At 40.5% G+C, this 13097-nt stretch overlaps 1 protein-coding gene and 1 long non-coding RNA gene across 2 annotated transcripts in view; both read left to right on the top strand.

The window, feature by feature from the left end:
* LOC108620385 (uncharacterized) overlaps window positions 1–9459 on the top strand; it is an 85706-nt gene extending 76247 nt beyond the window's left edge. Inside the window, 1 exon segment of the mRNA XM_089475451.1 lies at window positions 5055–9459. Coding sequence (XP_089331577.1) covers window positions 5055–6637 — 1583 coding nt within the window. The 3' untranslated portion in view covers window positions 6638–9459.
* Window positions 9460–11468: 2009 nt separating this feature from the next.
* On the top strand, window positions 11469–12752 carry LOC149268031 (uncharacterized). Its single transcript, XR_016271087.1, has 2 exons — window positions 11469–12285; window positions 12401–12752. It is a non-coding gene; the product is annotated as an uncharacterized LOC149268031 (long non-coding RNA).
* The last annotated feature ends 345 nt before the right edge of the window (window positions 12753–13097 follow it).

Genomic DNA, 13097 nt, shown 5'->3' with positions numbered 1-13097 from the left:
TACACTCACACATTAATGAAAATGCTGTAAGTCCGGCAAGTGCTGCAGCTGACCGCGCTGGAGCGAGATAGCAACAACTGGCTACAATTTGAGCCTCATGGCATGGTCGGCCACGCCCACACGCCTAGCGAAAAGCATTTATAGCATTTATGCGAATTGTTTGGTTTTATATTTGAGCCATTTTTGTGACTCGCTCTTAATGGCTTTTTCTGAAAATTAATTTCTTAGCTATTAGAGACGTTTCCCAGTGGCCAGCAGCCCGGGCGCCAGTCGGCCCCACATCCAAGGTCCCGCAGAGCCACAGTTTCAATTCAGCCGCACCTACAGTCTCTCACTCCCTCTTTCTCCAAGACTCCTTCTCAGTCTCTCTCTCTCTCTTTCTCTCTCCCTTTCGCTTCCCCCGCTTCTGTATATATTTTGTAATTACTTTATGTCTGAAAATTGCCGTTGTAAAATATTTTATTATTTGTTGGTCGGAGTTGTGCCCTCGCCACCCCCCTTTTGCCCCGCTAACCCCCGCTTAGTCTCTGTCGGTCTCTAGCTAAGGCTAGCTGCGTCTTTGAAGCTGGAAGTATTGCCTGTGAGGCCGGATATTGCTCGTTGTTTGCTTTGCATTTGTTGTTGTTGTTGTTGTTGTTCTCGCTGCTGCTGCTGTTGTTGGCTATCGTAATCAATGGCCACTAATCAAATGAAGCGAGTTGCGTAGCTGCATGCACAATATGCGCCAGCCCTGTCCTCCCTTCGTAGCCCCTGCATTTCCGCTTCCTCGACAATTGGACCAGCCTCTGGGCAGAAGCGGAACCGGACCACTTTCGCCATGAGCCGGAAACTCAAAGCCAGAAGCCACGCCCCTACCTTCCGCCACCAAAAAAAAAAAAAAGGGACTCAAATTTCCACAACAAACCGAAACTCCGCTCATTCGAATGCGTCCACAGGGTGCCCCGGGCTAGGAGCGATTCGAATCATCCGCTCTTTGTTTATGAACAGCTGGAAAATCGGCCAAGAACTCAATAACGATGTTTTATCTCTGAATTATCTGTGACGTATATTGAAAAAAATCTAGCTACTAAAGCTCGGAAGAGTTCGCTGGATTGGAATGCTTATCAAACAGTTGTGGTCATTTTTATGTTATCTAATCAAAACTGTTATACTGGTATGCAGATTAGCTAAATCAAGTTATAATAAAAATGTTATATATTCCTACTAATGAGCTAGATGATAAATAATAACTGTTATATTGACTGATATATGTACGTAACAAATTTTTGTTATTCTGTTATCAAATTGAAGACTGGTATATGTAACGAAACTGTTATATTAATAATTATTTATCACAAAAGTGTTATACTTTCTTCAATTTATTCGTTATTTGTTACATTAACTGTTATAATCTGGAAAGTAGTTGAATTGTTCAAGTCACTGACTGTCATATTACATTGTACGGCCGATCACCGCCTTGATCAAGAATATATATGTGCTCTACGGAGTCTACCACGCCTCCTCCTTCTGCATGTTACATATACAAATTCATTATACCTCGATTTCCCACTTCCAATGGGCGGAGGGTATAAGAGGACAAACAAGATTAAATCTAATGCTGCTCTCTATAGCTCCTTAGGTCATAGAGAATGAGACGCTCCCTCTCCATATATACGCCCCTCAGTTTATACATTACAAACAGATTCATGGACAACTAAGTTGGGAATATAAAAACAAATGGATTTATGCGTAAACCATTTTCATTTTAAATTATATAAATATTTTTCGAAATGAATTTTTATTCCTTGACACGAACCCCTGAGTCGGCAGTAAAAAAAAGTAAACGTTGTCGTCTCATGTCGCATTTGGCTCTTTAAATATTCTGCTTCAATCTGCATGTCATGTGGATGACTGAGCGGCCTTTGAAGCGCAACTGCCCCTGTCTCCACCCAACCCAAACCAACCCAACCCCAACCCAGCCTAAGCCATACCAATGGCAACAGCAACAACAACGACAACAACAACAACAACATCAACAACTGAATGAGGTATAATAAAAAACCATTTTTCAAATAGTTTTACTAGCAAAAACTTGAAAATTGCTAAACATAATTGGCAGTTTTTGCATGGCCTGCGGGTCGCCGTTGCCTAAACAGAAATCTTTATGACTTTGCCTGCCTTTTGCTCCCCAATTGCATGTGTTGACTGCAGTGGATGGGGAGCCTGGCCATTGGAGGGCCGACGATGGGGTGGGTGTGTGTGTGTGTGCTGGGGGCATGGTTCCTTATCCGGAGGCCGACATGTGCTCGCCGTTAGTTAGTTAGTTATAACCACATACAATTTTATGCAGACCATATTGTAAATGTTATAATTTTCACTAACAATTTTTGCCATGTGCCTCGCTGTGGGTGCAAATTCATGAAATACAAATGAGGGTGGCCAGGCGGCGGGGCTAGGTCTCCAAGGCGTGTTTTGTAGTCGGCCCCACAGTCGAGAAGTCAGCAGAGGTGCTGTCGGATGGGGGGCGGGCGGGGGACGAGGACGAGGACGAGGACGAGTTACTACATGGATGATGATAATTTTTAGCAACTTTTTCATGGCTAGTGGACAGAGTCCACCTTATCCCTGCAGGTCCAGCTTTAGCTATCTCCTTTCATTCGCTCTCTCTCCCTCTCTCTGTCTCGCTCTATTTCTGTCTCTCTCTAGCTGCTGCTCTGGCAGATGTGCACTTAAACGTGCTTCGGGTTTTAAAGTATTATTACATTAATGCTACATCCAAAAGCATTCGTGTGTGTGTGTGTGTGTGTGTGTGTGTGTGTCGGCGTTTTAATTTTTAATACCCTGTAAATGCAAGCTTGTAGTCTATTAAACGGCAATCTGCGAGAGTGACAATTATAACGGTGCACTGCAATTAATATTGACATGAGATTTAATGGAAGACAGCTAAGAGATTGCTATAAGATGGCTAACTCTTTACTGGAATATCTTAACTCTCAAACCTTAAACATAAATGTTTTTTATTCATTTTACCTATAATACAGTTGGATTTATGTCTTATATTTTATGTATACCCAATGTTATAGTCATTAAAGATTTTTGCTTTTATTTTTTAATCACCTTGATTAATGTTATATATATATGTATTTTTTTTTTTATTATTTCATTAAACTATTTTCATGATATTGAAAGTTTCTTATGCTTCAACTACTAAATTTAAATAAAATATATTTATTGTATTGAATCAAACATGATTTCCACTTTTACTGGCTCACAAAACTTTCAGTTCGTTTCATTCAGATTGCAGCTTGATGCAGGCAGTGCAGCGCTGAGTGCTAAGCATTGCATTTTTATTGCCTTGTCTCATGAATTTTGATGCTGATTTGTGGCGTTCTTTTACATCGCAATTGTCAGATGGTTTCCTAATGGAGTGCTCTGAAATGCTGCACGGACTATTTGCGTGGCATTTTATAGGCGAAGCGTCGACCCTTAGCGACAGGCGCTTGTTTTTCTCAGATATTATAGCTGTCGCTATGCTAGCTTTTTATTTTTAAGTAATAAAATTTAATACATGGCTACATAGTCGCCTCACACACACTCACACACATGCACACACACTCACACACATACTGGCATATATAAAGCCATTTATATGTATACGCACATTTTACTCAATTATAAAAGTTTCCACATTAAAAGTTCATTGCTGAGGCAGGCGAAGCGAGAGACGGCGCCGTCGACGTCGCTGCCGTTGCCGTTGCCGTTGCCGGAGCATCTTTTCGGGTAGGGTTGCCATCATCGTGTGTTGGGTTAGGTCGTGCCCATCGGCTATAACGGCTACGACTACGAGCAGAGTTGCCCTCCTCCTGCTGGGCCAGCCGCAGTCAGGCAGCCAGCATGGGCGACAACATCAAAGACAGAGTCAAAGCAAAACGTCTGGCCGTAAAAGTTGCTGTTTCTTTTTTTTTTTCCTTTTTTTTTTTTTTTTTGTGGCCAACACAGGAAAAATTAAAAATGTTGTAGTTGGTATAACAGTAGCTAAAGCAGCAGCATCAGCAGCAGCACCAACAGCAGGCAAATTACTCAGTCTGACCCTCTGGTACTCCAATGGTAATGTAATGCAATGTAATGTGCAGATACAAGAATGTGCTATAAAGCTAAAAATAAAAATAAAAATACATAGAAAAAGAAAAAAAAAATTCAAACAAGAAAAAAACAGAGTAAAAACAACACTAAGCCATCAGAGAGTTGTATAAATTGTTAAGTGATAGTAAAAAATATTTCATTTGTAATATAAATATAGCAAAGCGTATACATATAAAAAAAAAAAAAAAATCAAATATCTGACATGGCACTTGAGCTATGGGGCACGTCTAATTGGAATTCTGACTCGAATGCTGACCTATTTTTAAGCAATCCACGTGCATATCTGGGAAGCATGATTACTTTGTTATACTGGCCCCCAGCTAGTCTATAAGTTCCCTGAGAGCTGTTATATAAACTGTTATACTTAGTAGGAAACCCTTTTCAAATAAGAACTATTTACTTTGAGTCTTCTTTTGCTTGTTTTCATAGATTAATGAAGACATGTGGTGAAAACTGTTATACTCAGATCAATCAACATTTCGAATGCGTTTATTTATGTTCACAAAATAACGAAACCTTTACGCATGCACTTATATAGTACTGTTCTATAATCTGTTATACTAAACAAACAATAACTTGTGACTTCGATCATATTTTATTTCATATAAACTCATCATAGGGATGATTAGTACAAATAGCCAAGTATAACTGAGTATATTACTGTTATACGTTTACACTGATATGCTGCTATACTGTTAGAGTGCTGTACTGTTGTACTGGTATACTATTATACTGTTATACTGGCATACTGTTATACTGATATACTATTTTATTGGTATTGCTATACTGTTGGACTGTAATACTTTTATATTGTTCTACAACTTAATTGTTTACATGGGCACACTTTCAGCAGTTTCTTATACGACTCTTATACTGTGCTACTTCAAATTTGTTATACTGTCATACTTATCCTAGCTCCCTTTTCATTACAGGCTATGGCGGCATTTCACCCCGTACTCAGTGGGGCCGCGTGGCTGCTCTCGTCTACGCCCTTTTCGGCATACCCATCGTCTTGCTGTATCTGTCCGCCATGGGCGAGGCCCTCTCCACGGGCATGCGCTGCCTGTTCCGCCGGCAGCGCGTCAAGGGCAGCGTCGCCAGTGGCCCCACGCCTGGACCCAGCGGCAGCCGCAAGCCAGACAAGGCCAAGGGCCAGCAATACGGCCACCCGGGGACTGGCAAGATGCACCAATACGGCGTGCCGCCCTCCGTCTACCAACAGCAGCAGCAGCAGCAGCAACAGCAGCAGCAACAACAGCAGCAACAGCAACAACAGCAGCAGCAGCAGGGCGCCAAAACCGCTCTGGATGGCTCGCCCAGCGTGCCGATCTCGATCTGTGTGTGCGTGCTCGTCTGCTATGTGACCAGCGGAGCGATATTGTTCCACAAGCTGCAGAGCTGGAGCGTGCTGGAGTCGCTCTACTTCTGCTTCACCTCGCTGGGCACCATTGGCTTCGGCGAGCTGGCACCCAGCGGCACCCTGACATTGTATACGGCCTCCGCTTACATATTGGTCGGCATGGCTGTGGTGGCCATGTGCTTCAGCCTGATACAGACGGAGATTGTTATGTGGCTGCGTCGGTTCAGTGTGCAGGATCATGTCACGCCCAAGGTGGAGGAGCTGGCTCTCGTTACGGTGGCAGTGACGCCGAAGCCCTCCTGACAACGACCCAGCGCCGAGATGCTGGGCGCCAGCGGCAGCGCCGCCCTCGGCACGGGCGCTCAGTCTCAGGCCAACAGTCTAGGCCAGCATCAGACCATGTTCTTTGGCCCGGCGCACACATTGACCCAGTACAGCTCGCTGCCGCGTCGCAGCCACCTGCATGGCGGCGTCGGCGGCGCCTCCTCCTCGGCGTTCCAGCGGAACACACCTATACGCCGCTCGACCGGCATACCGGAGCACCACATGGAGTACTTTGTGCCGCGCAGCATAAGCGAATTTAATTTGTCCGGCGTTGGCGACCTGGCGCTGCCGCCGCCGCGCCGCTTCTCGCCCAACATGAGCGGCATGGGCATGCCCATGGGCATGGGCGTCGGCGTCAACATGGGCGTCAATATGGGTGGCATGGGCATGGGCATGGGCATGCCGCACGGCCTCCAGCTGGGGCCGCCCCAGACGCTGCTCTGTGCCGCCAGCACCCCATCCGCCCCGCCGCCAGCCCAACTGCAAATTGTGACCCTCAAGCCGCGCAGCGAGAAGATGGTGACGTTCGAGGATGAGTCAAAGTCGGCTGCTGGGCCTGGAGCTGGACCTGGAGCTGGGGCTGGGGCTGGAGCTGGTGGTACACATTGTCCGCACGGCGTGCCCACCACGCCGCGCAAGTCGAGCGGCGCCACCACGGCGGACATGTTCATGTGACCAACCACCTGACAGACGGCTGGAGCGGATCTGCAGCCACGCCCCAACGCCAGCGACAGCGTCGACGACGAACTGAATGCGGCGCTGCGACTGCGCGACAGCATCGACGATGCCCTCTGCCCGAAGCCGGCCCCAGGTGAGGTGATACGCGTCTAAGCCACGCCCACCGGCTCGCACTGTAAGTATGTGCACAGAGAGCGAAAGAGATGGAGAGATGGAGAGGGACAGATAGAGTGTAGGCTAATTAGGTGCACAGCTCAACTACAACAACAACAATGAATGAATGAAAGCTAAGCTAATATATCTGAAGCACAGCAAGGGTCTGCGACTAGCGGATACCCTGTAGCCCATTACGTGAGGTATGACAATGCGTTGCTTAATGCATTCGCCATGCGGATCAAGCAGGCATATACTTATATAAATACCCTTATATAAATATATATATATATATATACTATATGTATATACGATTCGCGGAAGACTTCTATCACATGACTATACCCGCTTTAGTCCATTTTAAATGGTAACAGGGTGTAAGGCAAACAAATAAGGAAAACATTTAACGCCTGTTGTAAATATATATACAGAATAACCAAAACAAATAATTATAAAAACATACAATTATTAAAATCCGCATGTAAAAGCAAAAAAGACAACAAAATGAAAAAAAAAACGAAAAAAAAAAAAACATTTAAATTTGCAATACAAAATGAGAGAAAAAAAAAATTGAACGAGTGAAAGAGAAATTAATAAATGTGTGCAACATGCGACTAAAACAATGAATAATAAATAACTGCACAATTCCGAAATGCAAATGCCAAACAAGACAGACTCGATAGGTGGAGTGGGAGTGGTGGGGGGGTGCTGGATGTAAGGCGAAAGGGCAAGGGTTAAGCGCAGTCCGCCTCATCGGGGGCAAACAGCATGCAAATTGCAAAATGCAAAATGCAAAATGCGAAATGACAAATTGTGCGCACTCCGAAAATGGCAAAGTTTATTTAAGCGATTTGTTCGTTCGTTTGTTTGTTTGTTTTATTTGCTTTGTTTATGTTCTTTTGCTTTTGTTTATTGTTTAATTGATGTGCAGCATTTGAATTCGGTTTGAATTGAGCTGGGCAGCAGCGCTCGCTGCATATCCAGGTGTTTCGTATAACAGTTTAGCTGCTCTGCTTTAACAATTTCAATTTCCCAATCAAATGAAATGAAATGAAATAAATATCAACAATTCCATTTGCCACTTTAATAGCCCAAATGGCTATTGGCAGAGCATTAAATCAATTCGCTGCTCTTTTACCATAATCCAAACATATTTTGTACTAAACGAACTCTGATCATAAATAGAACTAATAAATTCACTCTGTGCAGGGTAGAGACGGGAGTATTACGCCATCGGCCATAGCCGACTGTAATAATTTGCATTAACATGTGTCCTAATTAAGCCAACCAATTGGCCAAATGCTTGCTAATTACGAACTAAAACCCATTAAAACGCGAAACGAGCAAGTCGAACGGAGCGAGTGCCATCAATTATCGATGCTGAATAAAATTTGGATCACTTTGAATATTTTATTTTTTATTGACATTTTGGCCATTTGTATATTGCTTATTTATATTTTTTATGCGCTTAATACTCCTTCTCGACGAGTGAATTGGGTATATTGGTTTTGTGCAATGTCCACCCGACTGTCCGACTGTCCTGCTCTCTGTCCCTCTCTCTCTCTCTCTCTCTCTCTCTGTCCGTATAAATGCCAACCATTTCGCGGCTATTGAGACCAGATACTTGAAGTTTGTACAGTGAATGGGTATGCCTCAGTCGGTACCGCCCGACTGCCACTTGCTTTTTTTATTAAATTAAATTTAGCGATTTGTTGGCATTGTTGCGGGCCATGTTGCTCGTGTGCCACGGCAATTAGGCTTAAATGCTTTTTAAATGTATTTTGATTGCCGGTAATTGAGCGGGCGAGCGCCAATTTTTTATTTGGCATTTGATTGGGGGCTGCCAACTCGTTTTGCTTCCATTTCGGTAACGCGCAATTTGTAACTCGAGGCTGTCAACTGAGTGTCTCACTTGATTTTTGCTTTTAATTGAAAATAAATTAAATTTGAACACCCAAGCAGGCTCTAATTGTGTGCGTGCGAGAGAGAGAGAGAGAGTGTGTGTGTGTGTGTGTATGTGTATGCATGTTAATTTTTTCCACATGCAATTTGTGGCTTTAAATTAAAATAATCGAATAGCAGCAGTAATGGGATAAATACTAAAAAAAAAAAAAAAGGAATCAATAAAAATTACAGATAAAAAAAAAAAAAAATGAAAAAACGTCGCTTTAAATTTATGGGTTGTGGCACAAACAGAGAAACAAATGAAATGAAGTGGAAAAAAAGAAAACTAAATAATAATAATAGAGAAATCTACTAAAAAGCGCATTGTTGCATTCTGTTTGTTATATATTGCAATTGTGTCATACTGTCATACTGTCATACTCACTTACAAGCCAAATAGCAAACAATGCAAACTGAAAGCAAAAACCAAATATTTGACATAAGTTCATGTAATTACGATTAAGCCCTACTTCAATGTAAACTCTTTAATACTATATCAAAACAAAAGAGGGAATTAAAAAACAAAAACAAAAAAATAATAATATCCAAAACAAGAAGAAAAAAATTAAACGTAAATAAATAAATAAGTAAGAAATACCACTAAAACCACTAAATAGTAATGAATACATATAAAAAGAAAAACAAGAAGAAATCAAACTAAATAATTAGATACGAATTCTTTTTTTTTTTTTTTGGATCGATTTCTAGTTGCATAAGTCAAACTTTAGCATTTAGGATCAACTAAATCTAGTCTAAATATAATAAGTTTTAGTCAACCAATATATGTAAATGTTAATTAACTGACCGTTGAGGGCATTTACATCTATGTATAACAGTTTATGTAATATGCAAGCATCTAAATATATACAGAAATACTATGTGTGTATAACAGTTTTTGATGTACGATACGCGCTACGCGAATTCTCATATATATACATACATACATGTGTGCATAAATACATATATATAAACATGTTTTTTTTTTTGTGTATTACAACAATAAAGAAAAAACTCATATTGAATGTAAAAGAAAAACCAAAATGAACAACCAAGAAAAAAAACACAGTTCGCATTATATATATATATGTACTATATATATATATACATAAAATAAATAAATCATAAACAATTTAGTCAAACATCTGAAATGTAACCAAATGTGTTTTATTGAAGGGTTTTCCGCATTTTCCATATAGATGAATGATTGAAGCTGATGATGATCAATGCAATCTAGCATTTTTATGTTATACCATATGTTTTCTCTTGGCAATTATTTGCTATAAAACGGAGCAATTTATATTTCAAGTAGTGGAACAACCATTCTCCATCTTTTACACGGGTATTAATTTATAAATCAGACCTTAAGTCACAACATTTACTTGTTACATAACCAATGTAAACACGATTGGGAGTAGTATACAGTATAGGGATGTATAGCATAGGTAAAAGTCATTTGATAATATAATTTACATGAGAGAGAGAGAGAGAGAGAGAGAGAGAGAGAGAGAGAGGAGAGTACAACATCTCACGCGGGTCTTCATGCCGCTCTGAGTATAGAGATAAGTGATTTGTTAAGAATGGAAAATAAGAGGCGACGGTCAGCTCAGTATGGATCACTGTAGAGCCCTATAGCGATTCATTCTCTATTATAGCTCACAACTAACTGTTGACTGTTTGCAAGTAGGTATATTTTACTCGCACTCGTGTGTAGAGTGCACTCTAAGGGAAAGTCAGAGAGCTATTGATTGTGTCGGCTATTCTAGATCTGCAAGAAACTTTTCGCTGCGCTCTGGGTTTTCCCAGACAGTTCGATTGAGTTCAATGAAACAACTTTGGTGTATATGTACCTCATGGGTATGTAGGCACGGGCTGTGTTCACTGAACACATCGATAAGGGTACGTGTATTGATCGCATAGGCTCTGTGAGTTAAAATATCGTCACATGAAAAGTTCAGCTCAAGGCCTGCAACAGAGAAGAATAACGAAGACAACCGAAGTGCTTTGCTCAGAGCAAGTGGGAGATTAAAGAACCAAACGGTCAACTATTTTTTAGAAGCTATGTCTAACAATAATATATATTATAAATAATTCTAACTGAAGCGCTAGAAAGCACTTGATAATAAACAAATAATAAATAATAATATATATACTCTATAAAAACTCTTCAAGTCTTCTAGCGACCATTCATCTAATTTCTCATTTAACTTACGTTTGCATGTGAACCGATTCCAGCGAATCGAATTAAGTACACACCTCATGGGTAATTCTCCGAAAATCGAATAAACTGTTTATATAAATAACGTATACGTCTGGCAAGGTATATATGTACATACATATGTGTCAAGCACCAATACAGTAGAGGCACCTGTACACGCACTTAATATATGCAGCTGAACAATATGAATTAGATTATGTTTTAATTGTGTATTCATGTGGAGCAGCCGGCTCGTGTTGCGAGTGTGTATGTGTGTGTGTGTTTGTCAATCAGCTCCACACCAATTGCCGCCATAATTGACAATCGCAAATAACGAAAGATTACAGCCAGACAAAAAAAAAGGAAAGCAAATCGTTGTAATTCTATAAAACTTATTTGCATTAATCTGAAAGCATAAAAATTAATTTTCGTTTTTATACCCTGTACTGGTATTCAAAATGCCAAATCAGAGTATAATGGTTTTGCGAAGTTGATGGTAAAAGAAGCAGAAGGAGGCGTGGCAGACCAACGTATATAGAATTGTAATCGGCGACTCACTAAGTCGATCTTCCACCTGTCTGTCCGTCGAGATTTTAAACTAAAATCAATAACTTTTCTGGTTTTGGCATTATTGATTAAAAACCTTATTTAAAAGTCATTTATAAAAAAAAAAATAATATCTTATTCAACTTTGTAGCTAGTCTCCAAATTTTACATGTAAATTCGTATGTCTAATATAATTTTGATTTTTGTTATATTTTGGATAACACCCCCAAATCCAGCCTATACTTGAAATATTAAAGACTCGTGGAATGACAAATCCCCATACATGTGAATGTTATTCTCTCGTTCTGCAAGTTTGCTGAAGATAGTCCCACCACTCTTGGAGTTATTCAACAAATAAGCTCCCTTTACGTAGCCCAAATTGCAGCCCAAGCGCAGTCGCTGCGTCAACTGCGCAGTTAGCAGCGCGCCTGCCTATGCGTGTATGCGTGTGGGTGTTGTCTGTCCTTGGGTTGTGTGTTATTTATGCATACAAGAGGCATGGAAGGATTGGAGCATCAGCTCTTTGCAGAGCTCAGGCGACCTCCTAGTCGAGCAGTCCTGACTACAGCGCTCTTACTGCTGTTTATTTATTTTATTTTGTGTAATTTCCAATTTTTGTCTCGTTTCGTTAGCCTTTGCAATTTCGCCTCATCAATTATTTCGTGAATAATTTATAGCAAGAAATTTACATTTAATTTATTTAACGTGTTTTTTTTTTTTTTTGCCAACATATTACATAAAAATATTATCTTTTTTGTGACATTTTCCGTCAGTCATTTATTTTTATTTACTTTTTTTTTCGAAAAGCAATTCAATTTACTTCTGATAAATATTCTCGGACGCTATGTCTATGTGCGTTTGTGTGTGTAAGCAGGGGCAAAAAGCAATATAGCCTGGTTGATGGCTGGCAAATGCATTAGCCAGCAAATGTGCAGAAATTCTTGGAAATGAATTTTCAGTATCTGTAAGTAATAAAATAATACACAGCCTCGCTCTCTATATGTGTCGCCACATACATATACATACGCCCACACATATATAAGTCTGTTTACATATGCTCTTATGTATTTTTAAAAAAGATGACAGCCATCAAAGTGAATTGCCAAAGGTGCTACAGATAAACACCGCAATGAGGCAAGCCGATTGGGACCGGATAGACCCGACTGAACACACATTTTCATGGAGTTTACATCATGGCCAATAGCTGCAATAATAACGATATTCATGCTCCATATCAAGAAGAGTGAAGTTACTAAGCGAATAGTACTAGAGCGTAGATACAGGATATAACACAGTCCAGTCAACAGCTTTTCTTGCCCTTGCTGTGACCCAATGAAAAACAATAAGAACAACTCTAACAAAACAAATGATTTAAAGAAAATATTGAAATGTGAGCAAAGAACTTATAAATATAAAAGTCATTTTAATTAACTTTCCCATCAAATAACTATAAATTGAAACTGGCAAGAGAGCAGTTGGTTGCCTCTGGCTCTGCCTGACTAGGAAATACCTTGCAGTACCTTTAATTCCTGCACGTTTCTTGCACTGTGCAAGACTCGTCTGACCTCTTAATAGACTCTATCATATACTCATATATGTATAGCCTGCAACATTTGCACACACACATACACACACAAGTAAACACACCCACAAGCAAACAATCTGTTTCGCCACTGCGTTGCGATTTGAGTATGGGAAATTAGTCATTGAATCGTTTTGTACTATCTTAAATTAATTATTAATAATTTATAGGACCTTAAATCTCTTGAGAGCGCC

This window comes from Drosophila arizonae, chromosome X, assembly GCF_054131065.1.
Source record: "Drosophila arizonae isolate 15081-1271.41 chromosome X, UAZ_ARI_1.0, whole genome shotgun sequence".
In the NCBI taxonomy this organism is placed as follows: domain Eukaryota; kingdom Metazoa; phylum Arthropoda; class Insecta; order Diptera; family Drosophilidae; genus Drosophila; species Drosophila arizonae.
The sequence above is the reverse complement of the archived record's forward strand: the minus strand, read 5'-3'. Positions and strand labels throughout refer to the sequence as shown.